The 20,641-nt window shown below is 43.8% G+C and overlaps 1 protein-coding gene across 1 annotated transcript in view; it reads right to left on the bottom strand.

The window, feature by feature from the left end:
• The window catches only part of LOC132402267 (cytochrome P450 2C23-like), a 69,541-nt gene that overhangs the window by 37,974 nt on the left and 10,926 nt on the right, over positions 1–20,641 (bottom strand). Inside the window, exons 2-4 of the mRNA XM_059985084.1 lie at positions 17,520–17,682; positions 12,088–12,237; positions 10,826–10,986 (exon numbers count right to left, since the gene is read on the bottom strand). Coding sequence (XP_059841067.1) covers positions 10,826–10,986; positions 12,088–12,237; positions 17,520–17,682 — 474 coding nt within the window. The remainder of the gene's footprint in view (positions 1–10,825; positions 10,987–12,087; positions 12,238–17,519; positions 17,683–20,641) is intronic.

Genomic DNA, 20,641 nt, shown 5'->3' with positions numbered 1-20,641 from the left:
GTTGTACTTCCCCTTTTCCTAACATGACTCCATTTAGATAGTAATCTGCCTTCCTGTTCTTGCCACCAAAGTGGATAACCTCACATTTATCCACATTAAACTGCATCTGCCATACATATGCCCACTCACCTAGCCTGTCCAAGTAACCCTGCATTCTCATAACATCCTCCTGACATTTCACACTGCCACCCAGCTTTGTGTCATCGGCAAATTTGCTAATGTTACTTTTAATCCCTTCATCTAAATCATTAATGTATATTGTAAACAGCTGCAGTCCCAGCACCGAACCTTGCGGTACCCCACTGGTCACAGCCTGCCATTCCAAAAGGGATCTGTTAATCTCTACTCTTTGTTTCCTGTCAGCCAGCCAATTTTCAATCCATGTCAGTACTCTGCCCCCAATACCATGTGCCCTAACTTTGCCTACTAATCTCCTATGTGGGACTTTATCAAAAGCTTTCTGGAAGTCCAGGTACACTACATCCACTGGCTCTCCCTTGTCCATTTTCATAGTTACATCCTCAAAAAGCTCCAGAAGATTAGTCAAGCATGATTTTCCCTTCATAAATCCATGCTGACTCGGACAGATCCTTCTACTGCTATCCAAATTTGTCGTAATTTCCCCTTTTATAATTGACTTATCGTATCCGAATGGAAACAAACTCACCCTCACGGGCTACTTGGAGAGAGAGTCCAAACAGTGATCTCTTTGTCACTAGGTTCCTTCTGTTTCAAACCTTCCTCTCCTCTCCTCTCCTCTCTGCAAAATCCTTCTAGTTGCAGCAACTTGTGAGAGTCATTTATCAATACTCTGGATAGATTTCAACTCACCCCTTAGGGCTACTGGAAGTTTAAACCAGCGACCGACTCACTGGTGTCTTCCATTGACCAAATCCATCTTGACTCCTTGTATGTTCAAAACAAGCTGCAGAGAAACCATAACGTTCATTGTGCATCAAATCACTCCACCTCTCTCCACTATGGTAACGAAGCAACTCTGCAGACAGCAGAAATCAAAGTGTCCAAAAGTCAGTCTCATTTCCCCGGTGTTTTCAAGTGACAGTCCACAGAAAAAATGAACCCTACGGGTACATAACAAACTGTACATGAGTATCACCAAATGAAACCCCATTACTCAGGGGCCAAGGTGCAAAACGCAGTAGCGACAGTCACACACAGCAAAGCCACATGTAAAGTAGCAAGCACAGATGCTGGAAATCAGTAAAATACAATCACACAAAAAAATATGGTCCAAGTCCCCGAGATCAACATTACAACAGTCTGCTGGTAAACATGATACCAGCTCGTCTTCTGCCCAGTGAACACTAGGTGGCAGCAACGCCAGCGTGACACCAGCTTGGACACCATGCCACACTGCCTCCAGTGAAGCACACCAACTCCGACACCTCTCTCACAGGCAACTAAACAGCTAACAGCACAGTTTGAGATCTAGTCTTCATTGGGCTTTTATTGAGTTTAACGATTGAGGATTATGACATGCTCTCTCCTCATTGCTGCCATTAGGAAGAAGGTACAAGAACCTCAGGACTTGCACCACCAGATTCAGGAATAGTTATTGCCCCTCAACCATCAGGCTCTTCTAACAAAGGGGTTAACTTCACTCAACTTCACTTGCCCCACCATTAAAATGTTCCTACAATCTGAGGATTCACTTTCAAGGACTCTTCATCCCATGTCTTGATATTTATTGCTTATTTATTTATTATTTTTGCATTTGCACATTTTGTTGTCCTCTGCAATTGGCTGAACACCTTATATGATGGTCTTTCATTGATTCTGGGACTACACTTCGGTAAGTCTGATCACCTGGCTATACTTCTACTCCTTGAGTATAGGCAAAGACTGAAGACTGCAGCACCAGTAGTGAGAACCAAGAAGGTATGGACCAGGGAGGCACAGGAGTGCTCTGAATCAGTGGACTGGACTGTGTTCAGGGAGCTACTTTCATACCTGGATGAGCATGCCACAGTTGTCACCGATTTCATTAAAACCCATGTAGATGAGTGTGTGCCGACAAAAACTTACTGTACGTTCCCAAAACAAAAGCTGTGGATGAACAAGGAGATTCAGGTTCTGCTGAGGTCTAGATTTATGACAATCCCGATTCAGGTCTGGCAATCCAGCTCTGTATTAGAAAACCAGGCATAACTTGCGGAGGGCCATTTCAAGAGCCAAGAAACAATCCAAGAGAAGTTTGAGGCAAAATCAGATCCATGTCAACTCTGGCAGGGTTTGCAGGCCACTACTTCCGACAAAGCAAAACCCAACATCGTGAATGGCAGCGATGCTTCACTACCAGATGAGCTCAACACCATTTATGTCTGCTTTGAGAGGGAGAATAAAGCCATAGCTATGAGGGTCCCTGCAGCTTCCGATGACACTGCCACCTCGGTGTCAGAGGGCGATGTCAGGCTGGCTTCCAAGAGGGTGCAAAGCAGCGGGGCATTATGGACTACCTGGTAAGGCTCTGAAAATCAGTGCCAACCAACTGGTGGGAGTATTCAATGACATTTTTAATCTCACTGCTACAGCCAGAAGTTTCACTGAACAATTACAGCATGGAAACAGGCCATCTCAGCCCTTCTAGTCCATGCCAAATGCTTACTGTCACCTAGTCCCACATACCTGCACTCAGCCCATAACTCTCCATTCTTTTCCTGTCCATATACCTATCCAATTTTACTTTAAATGACAATACCAAACCTGCCTCTACCACTTCTACTGGAAGCTCGTTCCACACAGCTACCGCTCTCTGAGTAAAGTTCCCCCTCGTGTTACCCTTAAACTTTTGTCCCTTAACTCTCAACTCATGTCCTCTTGTTTGAATCTCCCCTACTCTCAATAGAAAAAGCCTATCCATGTCAACTCTATCTATCCCCCTCATAATTTTAAGTACCTCTATCATGTCCCCCCTCAACCTTCTATGCTCCAAAGAATAAAGACCTAATTTGTTCAACCTTTCCCTGTAACTTAGGTGCTGAAACCCAGGTAACATTCTAGTAAATCTTCTCTGTACTCTCTCTATTTTGTTGACATCTTTCCTATAATTCGGTGACCAGAACTGTACACAATACTCCAAATTCAGCCTTACCAATGCCTTGTACAATTTTAACATCACACCTCAACTCCTATACTCAATGCTCTGATTTATAAAGGCCAGCATACCAAAAGCTTTCTTCACCACCCTATCCACATGAGATTCCACCTTCAGGGAACTATACACCATTATTCCTAGATCACTCTGTTCTACTGTATTCCTCAATGCCCTACCATTTACCATGTATGTCCTATTTGGATTATTCCTACCAAAATGTAGCACCTCACACTTGTCAGCATTAACCTCCATCTGCCATCATTCAGCCACTCTTCTAACTGGCCTAAATCTCTCTGCAAGCTTTGAAAAGCTACTTCATTATCCACAACGCCACCTACCTTAGTATCATCTGCATACTTACTAATCCAATTTACCACCCCATCATCCAGATCATTAATGTATATGACAAACAACATTGGACCCAATACAGATCCCTGATGCACACCACTAGTCACCGGCCTCCAACCTGACAAACAGTTATCCACCACTATTCTCTGGCATCTCCCATCCAGCAACTGTTGAATCCATTTTACTACTTCAATATTGATACCTAACGATTGAACCTTCCTAACTAACCTTCCACCTGCTTCAGAAGGGCAACAATTATACCAGTGCCCAAGAAGGAATAGCGTGAGCTGCGTCAATGACAATCGTGAAGTAGCATTCACATCCATCGTGATGAAATGATTTGAGAGGTCGGTGATGGCTAGAATCAACACCTGTCTCAGAAAGGACCTTGAACCACTGCAATCTGCCTATCGCCAGAATACGTCTACAGCAGAAGTGATCTCAGCGGCTGTCCGCGCAGTCTTGGATCACCTGGGCGATGCAAATACCGTTGAATGGATGCAGTTTATTGATTATAGTTCAGTGTTAACACCATCATTCCTACAGTCCTGATCGAAAAGCTACAGAACCTGGGTTCTGTTCCTCCCTCTGCAACTGGATCCTCGACTACCTAACCAGAAGATCACAATCTGTGTGGATTGGAAAGAATGTCTCCACCTTGCAGACAATTAACACTAGTGCTCCACAGGGATATGTGCTTAGTCTGCTGATCTACTCTCTCTACACCCATGACCATGTGGCTAGGCATCTATAAGTCTGCTGATGATACAATCATTGTTGGCAGAATTTCAGATGGTGACGAAAGGGCATACAGGAGAGAGATATACACATTAGTGGAGTGGTGTCACAGCAGCAACCTTGCCCTCAGAGAGCTGATTGTGGACCTCAGGAAGGGTAAGGCAAGGGAACACAAACCAATCCTCAGTGTGATCAGAAATGGAGACATTGAGCAATTTGGGTGTCAATATCTCTGAGGACCAGACCTGGAAGCAACATATTGATGCAGCTATAAAGGCAGCAAGACAGCAGCTATATTTCATTAGGGTTTTGAAGAGATTTGGTTTGTCAACTAAAATGCTCTAAATAGCATTGGAACAGACAAGTTAGAAAAGCGTTTAACTGGAGTCAAGGGAATTATGAGGCTATCAGGCAGGAAATTGGAGGCTTAAATTGGAAACAGATGTTCTCAGGGAAAAGTACAGAATAGATGTGGCAAATATTCAGGGGATATTTGTGTAGAGTTCCATATAGGGACGTTCCAATGAGACAGGGAAGTTATGGTAGGGTACAGGAACCATGGTGTACAAAGGCTGTAATAAATCTAGTCAAGAAGAAAAACTTACAAAAGGTTCAGAGAGCTAGGTAATGTTATAGATCTAGAAGATTATAAGGCTACTAGGAAGGAGCTTAAGAAGGAAATTAGGAGAGCCAGAAGGGGCCATGAGAAGGCCTTGGCCGGCAGAATTAAGGAAAACCCCAAGGCATTCTACAAGTATGTGAAGAGCAAGAGGAAAAGACGAGAAAGAATAGGACCTATCAAGTGTGACAGTGGGAAAGTGTGTATGGAACCGGAGGAAATTACAGAGGTACTTAATGAATAATTTACTTCAGTATTCACTATGGAATAAGATGTTAGTGATTGTTGTGATGACTTACAGCAGACTGAAATGCTTGAGCATGTAGATATTAAGAAAGAGGATGTGCTGGAGCTTTAGGAAAGCATCAAGTTGGATAAGTTGGCGGGAACAGACGAAATGTGCCCCAGGCTAATGTGGGAGGCGAAGGCGGAGATTGCTGAGCCTCTGGCGATGATCTTTGCATCATCAATGGGGATGGGAGATGTTCCGGAGGATTGGAGGGTTGCGGATGTTGTTCCTTTATTCAAGAAAGGGAGTAGAGATATCCCAGGAAATTATAGACCAGTGAGTCTTACCTCAGTGGTCAGTAAGTTGATGGAGAAGATCCTGAGAGGCCAGATTTATGAACATTTGGAGAGGGATAATATGATTAGGAATAGTCAGCATGGCTTTGTCAAGGGCAGGTCATGGCTAATGAGCCTGATTGAATTTTTTGAGAATGGGACTAAACACATTGATGAAGGAAAAGGAGTAGATGTAGTGTATATGGATCTCGGCAAGGCATTTGATAGGGTACCCCATGTAAGACTTATTCAGAAAGTAAGGAGGCATGGGATCCAAGGGACATTGATTTGTGAATCCAGAACTGGCTTGTCCACTGAAGGCAAAGAGTAGTTGTAGATGGGTCATATTCTGCATGGAGGTCGGTCACCAGTGGGGTGCCTCAGGGATCTGTTCTGGGACCCTAACCCTTCATGATTTTTATAAATGACCTGGATTAGGAAGTGGAGGGATGGTTTAGTAAGTTTGCTGATGACACAAAGGTTGGGGGTGTTGTGGATAGTGTGGAGGGCTGTCAGAGGTTACAGCGAGACATTGACAGAATGCAAAACTGGACTGAGAAGTGGCAGATGGAGTTCAACCCAGATAAGTGTGAAGTGCTTCATTTTGGTTGGTCAAATATGATGGTAGAATATAGTATTACTGGTAAGGCTCTTGGCAGTGTGGAGGATCAGAGGGATCTTGAGGTCTGAGTCCATAGGACACTCAAAGCAGCTGTGCAGGTTGACTCTGTGGTTAAGAAGGCATATGGTGTATTGGCCTTCATCAATCGTGGAACTGAATTTAGGAGCCAAGAGGTAATGTTGCAGCTATATAGGACCCTGGTCAGACCCCACTTGGAGTACTGTGCTCAGTTCTGGTGACCTCACTACAGGAAGGATACGGAGGCCATAAAAAGAGTGCAGAAGAGATTTACAAGGATGTTGCCTGGATTGGGGAGCATGCCTTATGAGAATAGGTTGAGTGAACTCGGCCTTTTCTCCTTGGAGCGAAGAAGGATGAGAGGTGGCCTCATAGAGACATACAAGATGTTGAGAGGCATTGATCGTGTGGGTAGTCAGAGGCTTTCTCCCAGAGCTGAAATGGTTACCACAAGAGCACACAGGTTTAAGGTGCTGGGGAGTAGATACAGAGGAAATGTCAGGGGTAAATTTTTCACTCAGAGAGTGGTGAGTGCATGGAATGGGCTGCCGGCTAAGGTGATAGAGATGGATACAATAGGGTCTTTTAAGAGGCTTTTGGATAGGTACATGGAGCTTAGTAAAGTAGAGGGCTATAGGGAAGCCTAGTAATTTCTAAGGTAGGGACATGTTCGGCACAACTTTGTGGGCCAAAGGGCCTGTATTGTGCTGTAGGTTTTCCATGTTTTCTACGTTTTCTAAAAATTCCACAAGAATTTCTCATGCAAAACATTCTGTCTGTCTGCATCACCAGGTGATATTTGGGGGGGGGGGGTGCTACTGCACAAGATCAAAATAAGTTGCAGAAACTAGTATACTTAGTCAGCTCCATCATGGGTACCAGTCTGTGCAGTACCTAAGACATCTTCAAGGAGTGGTCCCATAGGAAGACACTGTTCATCATTAAGGATCCCCACCATCCAGGACATGCACCTTTCACACTGTTACAATCAGGAAGGAGGTACAGAAGCCTGAAGACACACACTCAGTGATTCAGGAACAGCTTCTTCCTCTCTGCCATCCGATTTCTCAATGGACATTGGACCCATAAACATTACCTCACTACTGTTTTTATTTTTATTTTGCACTGCTTATTTTAACTTAACTGTTTAATAAACATATATATCTTAAAGTAACTCAGTTTTGTTCTCTATATGTATTTATTATGTATTGCTACGTACTGCCACCGTAAAGTTAACAAATTTCACAACATATGCCGGTGATATTAAATCTGATTCTGATTCAAATTCTGTTATAGTTAGTATTGTATAGATTTGTTAAGTATGCCCACAAGAAAATGGATCTCAGGGTTGTATACGGCGACAGATATGTACTTTGATAATAAATTTACTTTGAAGTTTGATTAAATTAGCTTCATGTCACACATACATCGAACCATACAGTGAAATAAGTTGTTTGTGTCAGTGATCAACACAGTCCTAGGATGTGCTGGGGCAGCCTGCAAGTGTCACTATGTTTCTGGTGCCAACTAAGCATGTCCACAACTCACTAACCCTAAACTCTACCCCTTTGGAATGTGGGAGGAAACCGGAGCACTCAGAGGGAAACCGCACAGTAACAGGGAGAACGTACGAACTCCTTACAAGCAGAAGTGGGAATTGAACCCAGGTTGTTGGCACTGTGAAGCACTATGCTAATGATTATGCTACCGCAATAGACTAAAATACATCATGGTTTATCAGAAATATATCACCTATTGGTCTGGATCTTAAATACCCTGCCACTGTCTGTAAGGAGTTTGTAAGTTCTCCCTGTGTCTGTGTGGGTTTCCTTGCATTAGGACCTGAGCCCCACTTTAGCTAAATGCTCCAGGCCTCAACCACACTGCCCAGTGATTCGTGCTGGGACACATCTTTCTGCACGCACTAAGGGTGAAGACCAGTGACCCCCACAGTGAATGACTGAGGTTGACAATCCTGAGGATGAGGGTGGGTTACCCACCAGCTTGGCGTGTCCTGGGGGTGACAGTCAGTGCAAGTTCAGAGTTTGAGGCCTAGAGGTCAAAGTCCTGCAAATGGCAAGTCCTGGGGTCAATACCCAGAGGTCAAAGTTGGAGGTCAAATCCAGCAATCAGTCCCTGGGTCAGTATGTCTGGTAGTCAGACGTCCGACATCAGTGAGTCCACACAAGGGACTAGAGGTTGTGGAGGCCTAATATCTGCAAGTCCGAGAGTCCAGGGCCAAGGACTGCCGGTCGGAGGCCGACCTGAGGTTGGAGACCTGTTTGTGAGAGTGGGTGGGAGGGTGGAAAAGTGGCTGGCATGTTGAGCTGTTCTGCTGAAGCCTGCGGGCATGATATGCTGGGACTGGAGAGTTGGTGAAACCTGCAGGCTTTCCCCAGCACATCCTTATGTTGTGTAGTTTTTAAACACAAATGACGCATTTCACTGTATGTTTCAGTGTACAGGTGATAAACAGATGAACCTTAATCTTCAATGAGTATTTTCACAGTCGGCAGACTGAGAGACGAGTAGACTTGTGCATTGTTAAAATATAGAAACATAGAAAACCTACAGCACAGTACAGGCCCTTCAACCCACAATGCTTTACCAAATATGCTTACTTAGAAATTACCTAGGCTTACTCATAGCCCTCTATTATTCTAAGCTCCACGTATCTATCCCGGAGTCTCTTAAAAGAACTTATTGTACCCGCCTCCATCACTGTTCTTGGCAGCCCATTCCACACACCCACCACTCTTTGTGTAAAAAAATCTTACCCCTGACATCTCATCTGTACCTACATCAAAACACCTTAAAACTGTGCCCTTTCGTCTTAGCCATTTCAGCCCTGGGGAAAAGCCTCTGACTATCCACACGATCAATGCCTCTCATCATCTTATACACCTCTATCAGGTCACCTCTCATCCTCTGTTGCTCAAGGGAGAAAAGGCCGAGTTCATTCAATCTATTCTCATAAGGCATACTCCCCACTCCAGGCAACATCCTTGTAGATCTCTGCACCCTTTCTATAGTTTCCACATCCTTCCTGTGGAGGTCTGACCAGGGTCCTGTATAGCTGCATCATTACCTCTCAGCTCTTAAACTCAATCCCATGGTTGATGAAGGCCAATGCACCGTATGCCTTCCTAACCACAGAGTCAACTTGCATAGCAGCTTTGAGTGTCCTATGGACTCAGACCACAAGATCCCTCTGATCCTCCACACTGCCAAGAGTCCTACCATCAACGCTATATTATAATATCACAGTATTAATACTATAATACTATATTTGACCTACCAAAATGAACCAGCTCACACTTATCTGGGTTGAACTCTATCTGTCACTTCTCAGCCCAGTTTTGCATTCTATGGCTGTCCCACTGTAACTTCTGACAGCCTTTACTAACCCATCCCTCCACATCCTCATCCAGGTCATTTATATAAATCACAAAGAGAAGGGGTCCCAGAACAGATCCCTGAGGCACTCCACTGGTCACCAACCTCCACGTAAAACATGACCTGTCTACAACCACTCTTTGCCTTCTGTGGACAAGCCAGTTCTGGATCCACAAAGCAATGTCCCCTTGGATCCCATGCCTCCTTACTTTCTCAATAAGTCTTGCATGGGGTACCTTATCAAATGCCTTGCTGAAATCCATATAAACTACATCTACTGCTCTACCTTCATCAATGTGTTTGGTCACATCCTCAAAAAATTCAATCAGGCCCGCAAGGCACAACCTATTTTTGACAAAGCCATGCTGACTATTCCTAATCATATCATGCCTCTCCAAATGTTCAGAAATCCTGCCTCTCAGGATCTTTTCCATCAACTTACCAACCACTGAGGTAAGACTCACTGGTCTATAATTTCCTGGGCTATCTATATTCCCTTTCTTGAATAAGGGAAGAACATCTGCGATCCTCCAATCCTCCGGTACCTCTCCCAAGAATTACAATAGTCTGGGAGCAACAGCATGGTTAATTGCCATCCAAAGTTAGATCTGAAGTCAAAACTGCAAAAATATTGCATTACATTACAAAGTACATTGCAAAAACATTACATTGGTGAGACCCGTTGTAAATTGGGGGACTGCTTCGCTGAGCACCTCCGCTCCATCTGCCAAAAGTGAAACTTCCTGATGGCCAAATATTGAAATTCCTGTTCATTCTGACACACTGGTTCATGGTTTGTGTGCCAACAAGAGGCCATCTCATGGTGGAGGAGCAACACCTGATGTTCTGTCTGGGTAGTTTCCAACCTGATGGCATGAATATCAATTTCCCCTTCAGGTAAGATGTTCTTTCCCTCCCCCTCTGCCCCTCCTCTCTTTAGTTCCCTGCACTGGCCTCCTCACCTGCCCATCACCCCCCTGGTTCCCCTCCCCCTTTCCTTTCTCCTACGGTTCACCTTCCTCTCCTATCAGATTCCTTCCTCTCCAGCACTTTATCTTTCCCACCCACGGGGCTTCATCCATTACCTTCCAGCTATCCTCCTTCCCTTCTCCCCACCTTCTCATTCTGGCGGCGTCCCCCTTCCTTTCCAGCCCTGAAGAAGGTTCTTGGCCCAAAGTATCAGCTCTTTATTCATTTCATAGATGCTGCCCGACCTACTGAGTTCCTCCAGCATTTTGTGAGTGTTGTTTGAATTTAAGCATACTCCCTCTATCTTCCTGATAAATAATTAATGTTGATCCTGAATCTCTCAGTTTCACTGACACATTGACCACCTGAGTCTCAGATGAAAATATGTTCGCTCTTAACTTCAGGAACTCTCACAATCCACTGTAAAGAGACATACCTGTATCCAAGGGCTAGTCAAACTGCGGGCATTTTCTGCAACCATCTCTGTCAGCCAGAGGAATTGTTTATCTTCATAATCAAATCGTTTTCCAAAGGTGATGGAACAGATGATGTTTGACGTTGCGCATCGCAGGAGGAAGTTTGGGTTGAAAGGTTCATCTGGTCGAATTAAAGAGGCCATTTAGAAAATCATAGGGCATTAACATGAAATTTTGGGGCAGGTCTAAATGCTTTTTGGACATTAAACACAAGAGATTCTGCAGATCCTGGAAATCCAGAGCAACACACACAAAATTCTGGAGAATCTCAGCAGGTCAGGTAGCAGCTATGCAAACGAATAATCAGTCGAGATTTTGGGTCAAAAGCCCTTCGTCGGGACTGGAAAGGAAGAGGGAAAAGCCAGCATAAGGAGCTATGGGGAGGGGAAGGAGGACAAGCTAGAAGGTGAGAGGTGAAGCCAGCTGGATGTTGAAATAGCACTGGCTAAGAAGTATCTGTAAGGGGAGGAGTGGACCATAGGAGAAAGGGAAGGAGGGGGGCACCAGGGAGAGCTGAGAGGCAGGTTGAAGGGAAGAGGTAAGAAGACAGACTGGAGAATAACCTTCGACACCTTCTTATTCTTACATCTCCCCATTCCTTTCCAGTCCTGATGAGCGGTCTCGGCCAGAAACACCGACTGTTTATTCCTCTCCATAGATGCTGCCTCACCTGCTGAGTTCCTCCAGCATTTTGTGTGTGGTGTTATAGATATTAAATACATCTCTGTTCAAAAGAACTCAATTAGTTATTTGATACAGCTCTGGTGAGGCCTCATTTTGAGTACTGTCAGCAGTTTTGGGCCACTTTCCTATGAAAGCATATGCAGACATTGGAGAGGGTCCTATCGTATGAAAACCGTTTACTGCCTCCGAGACTGTACTCACTGGAATTCAGAAGAATGGGGGCGACCTCATTGAAACCTATGGAATGTTGAAAAGCCTCGAGAGAGTAGATGGGGAGAGGATGTTTCCTGTCGTGGGGGGAGGGGTGCAAGAGTATGGGACCAGAGGACACAACCTCAGAATGCAGGGACAACCTGTTAGAACAGAGATAAGAAGGAATTTTTTATACCTAGAGAATGCTGTGGAATTCATTGCCACAGGCAGCTGTGGAGACCAAGTAATCAGGTATATTTAAGACAAAGGTGGATAGATTCTTGATTAGTCAGGACATGAAGGAATATGTGGAGAAGACAGTTCCTCTAGTGCTGTAGTGACAAACCTTTCTTATCCCTGAAGCTTGTGACCAGAAACTGGGCTTCTTCCTGAATCCTCTCCTCACCGCTCTTTTTCCCCATTCCAAAATTCCTCAAGGTGCTGAGAGTGAATCTCCGAAGCTGCTTCCATCTCTCGCCACTGCTGAAGTTAATTCCTGCGAGAGAGATCTTCGGTTAATATCCCTTGAGACGAGGTTGTCTATATTCTGGTGACCAGTTTCTAACCTAATTAACCAGTTTCTCAATTTATTCTTTACACTTCCTGACAACTGCCAAGATGTTCTAAGCTCCTCATCTCAATGCTCATTCTTCTAGGTAGGAATTGCTACTAAAGAATTCCACAGTTAAATCAGCTGGTGTTCCTGGTCAACAAACACAGTCCAAGATTTACCTGATTAGATGTCACAAGATGAACAAATAGGAACTGTAAAAGAATGGGAGAGGTTCACAAGAATTATCTCAGAAATGAAAGGGTTAATGGACAAGGTGCATTTGATAACTCTAGCACTGTACTTGCTGGATGATCTCAGGAATTGTAGGGTTAATGTTTGAGGTGCATTTGATAACTCTGGGTCTTTACTTGTTGGAGTTTAGAAGAATGAGGAGGGATCTTACTGAAACCTATCAAATATGGAAAGGCCTAGAGTGGACCTGGAGAAGATTTATCTCTTTATTTATTGAAATTCTGTGCAGAATAGGCCCTTCCAGCTCTTCAGTCACATCACCCAGCAATCCCCCGACTTAACACTCGCCTGATCACAAGACAATTTACAATGACCAATTAACCTACCAACTCAAGACCATCTTTGGACTGTGTGAGGAAACAGGAGCAATCGGAGAAAACCTACGCAGTCATGGGGAGAACGTACAAACTCCTTACTGTTAGTGACGTGAATTGAAGCCGGATCACTGGTACTGTGAAGCATTGTGCTAACAACTACACGACCATGCCGCCCATGGTAATGATGTTGCCTATATTGGGGAAGTCTAGGACCAGAGTTCACAGCCTCAGAATAGAAGGACGTTACTTTGAACAGAGATGATGAGCAATTTCTTTAGCCAGAGAGGGGTGAATCTATTGAATTTGTTGTCACAGACAATTATATATGTAAGGGGATTCTTTTGTTACTGTGTATGTTAATTTAAAGGCACCAGTCCAGCTAAAACGGAGCAGATTAGAATACTTAATATGTGGTTCAAATCATGGTGTAGGTTAGAGGGGCAAAGGTTTATGGGACATTTGGGCACCTTTTGGGGCTGATGGAACCAGTAACTCTGGGACCGGTTGCATTTGAACTGGAGGGGCACTAATCTACTGAGCAGGTGTATGCTTCAGTTAGTTGAGATCTGTTTAAACTAGGGAATGAGGAGCAGGGTACTAGGAAGAGGCTGGGCTCAACTGTTTAAACGTGGAGAATAATATATTAAGACATAAAGCAATTATCGGCTTCAAAAATATAAAATTGGGTCGGAATAGGATAAAAACTTCAGTAATAATTTGATGAATATCATATTAAAGGAAATACTTTTCTTAGGAAAGATAGGCAAGACGGTAAAGGTGGTGGAGTAGCCACATACATAGGGAGAATTTAAACAGGAGGCTCCTTGTGATAGGAGATGAATCGAGACTTAGTGAAGATATCTGGGTGAGAATTGAAAGCTATAAGGATAAGGGAATAACATTGACTGTATGTTATAGTACCTCTCGTGCTGATAGTGAATTCAATAAACAACTATCAGAATATTAGAAAAGCAAGTTCTGAGGGTGATGGTATATTTATGAGAGATTTTAATTTCCCAAATATAGAGTGGGAGAGCCCAGTGATTAATGAATAACAGTAAAGTGAATTCATTGAGTTATTGAATGATTGTTTTTTGACTCAATATGTAAATACTCTAACAAGAAGTAAGGCCTGTCTAGGTTTGATATTCTGTAACACTCGGATTAGAATTTTGAGCACAGGAGTCGTTGAGCTTTTAGGAACAAGCAATCATAATATTATTAGTGTTGAAGCTTTGTGTAAAAGTCTATCAATAAAAACCAAAACCATTAAATTGAATTTCAGAAAGGCAAAGTTGGTGCAGATGCGGCAAAGACTTCAGAAGGTAACTGGAAGGAAGTGCTTGACATTGAGTCAGTTGAGAAACAGTGGGGTTGATTTAAAGAGGTAATACACACAGTGCAGGAAATGTTCCTACCCACAGCCAGGAGAATCAATAAAAACAATAGATCAACTACATGGATAATTAAAGATATACACAAAATTATTGAAGGAAAGACAGCTATATAAAGAATTAATAAAATAAACTGATGAAGTTAATCATAATGCATTGAAAATATGAGAGCTATAGTCAAGAGGGAAATTTGGATTGCCAAAAATCAGGTTGAGAAGGATATTGCAGATAATGCTAAGATTGACCCAAAGAGATTTTTTCAATACTATAACAGTAAAAGAAAAGTCAAGGAGGAGTTTAAGTGTATTAGGAATAATAGTATCTAATAACTTATGCAGAGAAGGACATAGTGGATACTCTGAATACATATTTTGCTGAAGTATTCACTTGCGAGGATGTTGGCAATATGCCAGTAAGTGTAGAGCAAAGTAAAGTTATTTTAAGTGACTTAGAGATCTTAGAAAGTGAGGTCCTGCTTCAGCTGAAAAGGCTGAAAGTTAATAAATTTCCAGGGCCAACCAAAATATATCCAATGGAACTTAAAGAGGTCTGTGATTATATATACAACCCCCTAACATGTATTTTTCAAAAGTCAGTGAAGACTGGTGAAATCCCTAAGGACTGGAAATGGGTTAACATTGTCCTGATACACAAGAAAGGTGACCATACTGACCCTAGTAACTATAGAACTGTAAACTTGACATGTATTGTAGGTAAGATAATGGAAACATTAATAAAGAATGAGGTGGAAAAGCAGCTGATAAGAACAGGCATGTTAGCACTGGTGGAGCCTTTATTTACTGGGAGACCTTTCCCTCAGTTAGTGGGACTTCAGCTAGACCAAGGAAATTGCAGTCAGGTGGTTTCACAAGTTGCAATTTGGATTCCCCCAACAACAGTGATAATCAAGTGGTGACTAGGAATTGTGAGCCCTGAAATCTTTGTGGAAGTCTTTGCGACTTATTATTTAGAGTGGTTTATTTGTGCTTTCTATTTTATAATAATATATTGGGCTTTGGTTACTTTGCTGTGCTTGTGTGCTAATTGCCACATCTCCTAGGCACTCGAATTGTTTGTATCTTATGGGTCCGATCAACCCAGCCCATTACAATATCCCGACTCCTATACTCATTGACCCGACTGATGAAGGCCAGTGTGTGAGCCTCAGGACTCACTCCACTGGGTTCAGGAATAGATATTACTCCTTAACAATCAGGCTGACATATATGTACTTAGATAATATATTTACTTTGATCTTTGAATTTGGGGCAGCACTGGACACAAGTACTGCAAATACTGTGAGATGTTTTTGAAGAAACTCCACCAAGTGAACCCTCGATTTCTTCATTTACTGACCTCAGTCCAGAATCTGTTTGAACTTTGCACTTTTTTCACTACCCTGTCCATCTGTGATGCAACTTTCAATGAACTGTGCACTTGTACTCCTAGATAGACAAGAGAAAATCTGCAGACCTGCAAATCCGCAGCAACACACAGACACAAAATGCTGAGGGAACTCAGCAGGTCAGGCAGCATCTATGGAAAGGAATAAATAGTGGACATTTTGGGCTGAGACCCTTCATCAGGACTCTTTGTACTCCTAGGGCACATTTTGCTGGTGTCTAGTTTTGTTGTCCTGCGGAACATTGCGGACATGTTAGTGTCGGAATGTGTGGCAACACTTGCAGGCTGTCCCCAGCTCATCCTTGGGTGTATTGGCTGTTAGCACCAATTACGCATTTCACAGTATGATTCAATGTTCACGTGATGAATCTGAATCTGAGGTCCTTCTGTTCCACCACACTCCCTAGTGTCCTTCCATTCATTGCACAGATGCTTGGATATACAGTATATCAGTATTCCTTCATCAACATCTTCATTATGTGACATGTTACATGATGTAGGCAATCATGGTCCCTTCACCATAATTGTTCTTGGCAGATTTTTCTGCACAACTGGTTGTCATTGCCTTTTTTTGGGCAGCGTCTTTACAAGATGGGTGAACCCAGCCATGATCAATATTTTTCAGACATTGTCCACCTGGTGTCAGTGGTTCCATAACCAGGACTTGTGATCTGCACCAGCTGCTCGTATGACCAACCACCACCTGCTCCCATGGCTCCCATCCCTTACACCTCCTTTGGTAGAGAGGTATCTCAGCCGTGATACCCACGTTCATTGTCACGTTCTAAATCCTGGAACACTCTTCTCAGGCAGCATCGTGGAAGTAACATCAGCGTACGGGATACTCAGCGCTACCTTCTCAATGGCTTGGGTTTCCACTGGGTGCTCTGGTTTTCTACCACAGCCCGAAGACATATGGAATAGTAGGTTAGTAGAACAGAGGGAGCTGAGAATTCATCTAAACTGGTGGCAAATGTTGAGAGGGTTGTAAAAAAGCTTTTGGCACATTGGCCTTCATAAATCAAAGTATTGAGTACAGGAGATGGGATGTTGTGTTGAAGTTGAATAAGATGTCAGTGAGGCCTAATTTGGAGTACTATGTAGAGTTTTTGTCATCTACCTATAGGAAAGATGGAGAAAAGCATAGAGAAAATTTACAAGGATGTTGCCAGAACTGGAGGCCCCAAATTATAGGGAAAGATTCAATAGGTTGGGATTTATTCTTTGAAATGTAGAACATTGAGAGCAGATTTAATAGAGGTATACAAAATTATGAGGGGCATAGACAGAAAAACTCTAAGCGGACTTTTTCCACTGAGATTCGGTGGGACAACAATCATTGCTTAAGGGTGAAAGGTGAAAAGTTTAAGGGGAACATGAGGGGAAACTTCTTCACTCAGAGTCAGGAGAGTGTGGAACGAGCTGCCAGTACAAGTGGTGCGTGCGAGCTCAATTTCAGCATTTAAAAGAACTTTGGACAGGTACATGTATGGTAGGGGTACTGAGGATTACAGTCCAGGTACAAGTGTGAATAGGCAGGTTAAATAGGTCGGCATGGACTAGAAAGGTCAAAGGGCCTGTTTTGTGCTGTATATTTCTGCAACCCTATTAATTGGTCATTGTAAATGGTCCTGTGATTAGCCCAGTATCTAGGCGAAGTGGCTCCTTGAGCCTGAAGTCCCTGTTCCGCACTGTTATTTCTAAATAATAAATTTAAATTATAACTAAGAACGACCAACAAGCACCATCTCTTTCAGCAGCATTAACAGCCCCAAATGTATAAATAACAAAATATTCAGATTTCAAGAGAGCGGAGGCAGCAACAAAATAACTCGAGTTAAATTAAAAATTCTCTCACCATAGCCGTCTGAGACTTTTTTGATGGCAGGTAAGAGATATCGGCCACTGAAGTCATTCCCGTGGTCAATCAGGGCCTCTCTCATCGCTTTGGCACCACACACCACCACCGCAGGGAAGCTGCCGAACCAGAAGGTGAACACGGGGCCATACTGCTCACTCAGCTGTGGGGATACAGGAATGTATATTGTTATATAACATTTTATACTCCATACGATGTTTGTCAATCAATTTAGCTAGAGGAGAGATAAGACCCAGAACAATTTTCCTCTCAGGGACCAAACGGCTTAGGCACTGAACTGTATTTGTCAATAGGGAGCTGACGACGAGTTTGTAAAACTGGCCGGAGAAAAGGAATTTTGGAATGGTGAGGGTGGAGTGCCCTGGGACGGGTGGCAGAGAAGGAGTGTCAGGGGCAGGGGTGACGTGGGTGTAGCCTTGAGACCCCAGGCAAGGTGATCTGATTCCAAACAGTTGGTGTATTGATCAGTATAGAACGTCTCTGGTGATCCCCATGCCCTCCCCTCTTCCTTCCCCCTTTCCCAACTGTGACTCCCCTCTCCCTGCCCCCTTTCCCACTCGTGACTCCCCTCTCCCTGCCCCCTTTCCCACTCTCAGTCCACATTAAAGACCCACAACAGAACCAGAACCAGGCTATCATTACTCACATATGTCATGAAATTTATCCTCTTTTTGCGGCAGCAGTGCAGTGCAATACATAAAATCACTACAGTACTGTGCAGAAGTCTTAGGGACCCTGGCCATACGTACAGTATGTGTCTAAAGCTTTTGCACTGTATTGTACATTGAAACATCAAAACAGCAAAATGTGTTGCTTGTGTCAATGTCCAACCCTAATTGGTGTGTGAATGTGTGGTGACACTCGTGGGATGTCTCCAACAAATCCATTGATTGTGAAGGTTGTTACTGTAAACAATGCATTTCACTTATTGTTTTGATGTACATGTGTTGAATAAATTCATATGAAATCTGACCAGCGCAGTACAAGGATGTGCCGGGGGCAAATCGCCACTGTTACCATGCTTCTGGCACCAACATAGCATGTTCACAACTTACTAACCCGTACGCCTTTGGAATGTGTGTGGGAGGGGAATGGAGCACCCTGAGGGAACTCACACATTCTTGGAGAGAACGAACAAATTCTGGAGGAAATCAGTGGGTCAGGTAGTGAAGGAAATGGACAGTCCACATGAAGGCTCTCGATTTGAAACGTTCACTGTCCAGTTCCCTCTGCAGACACTCTGTGACCCACTGAGATCCTCTAGATACAAGCATCTGCAAGCTCTTGTATCTCAAAGTGATGCAGAGCTACCCACTGAACTACTGGAACTATTAGAACTGATGACCAAAGTTCTGTGCCACTCGGAGCAGACGTTAACACCCTCAAAAATTGATATCTCAGGAAGGCAGCAACCATCATTAAGGACCCTCACAATACTGGACATACCCTCTTCTCATAACTATCATCATGGGCACTAGCCTTCCCACCCCTCAAAGGTCAATACCCTAGATGCTGGGATCCATCATTAAGGACTCTCACCATCTGGGACATGCCCTCTTCTTATTCCTCCATTATGGGCACTAGCCTTCCCACCTTGGAGGACATCTTCAAAAGTCAATACCTCAAGAAGGTGGCATCTGTCATAAAGGACCCTCACCATCTGGGACAAGCCCCCTTCTCATTACCACCATCAGGGACGAGGTACAGGAATCCACCATCAGGTTTCTGTACTGTCCAAGAACACCATCTCACTATTCCTCTTTGCCATTATTTCTTTTTTTGGCACTCATTCCCTCCGCTGGCCTGCAGGTCACTCTTGAGCAAGGGTAGCACCTACTTATCCACCCCAACCCCCACCCCCACCCCAGTCAGGGTCACAGAAGCCATGGGAGCAGGTGGTGGATGGTCACATGAGCCTCTTGTGTGACCACCGTCACCAGGCAGACAATCAGACAATTTCTGAAGAGAGAGAGAAGAAATCACCCGTCTTGTAAAGACGCTGCCCAGTAGAAGGAAATGGCAAACAACTTCTGTAGAAAAGTTTGCCAACAACAATCATGGTCATACAACATGGCACAAAACAAACAAGTGAGCGGTTTTTATTTCTTGCACTGTATTGCTGCCACAACAAATTTCATGGCTTATGTCAGTGATAAAAGAAACTGATACTGGTCATCAGTTCCAAACCTTATACCTGAACTTCTAAAAACAAGTCTTCGCAGTCTGACTACTTCCCGGTGCGTGCAGGGTGACAATGTGTATAAAAATCATACGGCAATATAGTGCAGTATGGTGCCCACCCTGATGGTCTCAATTTCCTGCATTTGGCACAAGCTCCACCCCTCCATGTATCTATCCAAATCTCAAATTGTACCTGTTTCAACCACTTCCTCTGGCAGCTCATTCCCTTCACTCACCTCCCTCCGTGTGGAAACTTTGCTCTTTCAATTGAGTGGTTAAAGCAATGGGCTAGAAATTCATTGGGGTTTCCAAAGTTCAAAGGACATTTATCATCAAAGTATGTATACATTATGCAAGTTTGAATTCGTCTCCTTATATGCAGCCATAAAATAAGAAACCCAAAAGAATCCACTTTAAAAAATCCAACAAACACATGCAGAGAGAAAAGAAGAAAATCAAATCGTGCAAACAACAAAACACAGAACATAGACAGAACATAGAATAGTACAGCACAGTACAGGCCCTTCTTTTGCCGACCCTTAAACCCTGCCTCCCATATATCCCCCCACCTTAAAAGCAAGCAAACAGCGCTCAGAACTAAAGTGAGTCCATAAACACGATGCCCAGAGTAGGCCCACAGCCTCGGCCTAAGTGCAACAGAGAATGGAGTAAACATCTCAGAGCCTGCAGGCCGGAAGCCCGGAGTAGGCCCACAGCCTCGGCCTCAGTGCGGCAGAGAGTGGAGCAAACATTGTGGAACTGCAAGCTGAACCAGCTGGACTCTTGCCTTCAGTCCTGACACATTGTATAAACGCCATCTGGCCTGGCGTTTAAATCATCCAAACGTCAGGTGTTCTTCGCAAAAGGACCCGGGCCCTGTCACAGTGATACGGTCTGAGCCGGGACATCACCACCATGTT

The sequence above is a fragment of the Hypanus sabinus genome, chromosome 11, assembly GCF_030144855.1.
Source record: "Hypanus sabinus isolate sHypSab1 chromosome 11, sHypSab1.hap1, whole genome shotgun sequence".
In the NCBI taxonomy this organism is placed as follows: Eukaryota; Metazoa; Chordata; class Chondrichthyes; order Myliobatiformes; family Dasyatidae; genus Hypanus; species Hypanus sabinus.
This window is presented reverse-complemented; position numbering and strand designations above follow the sequence as displayed.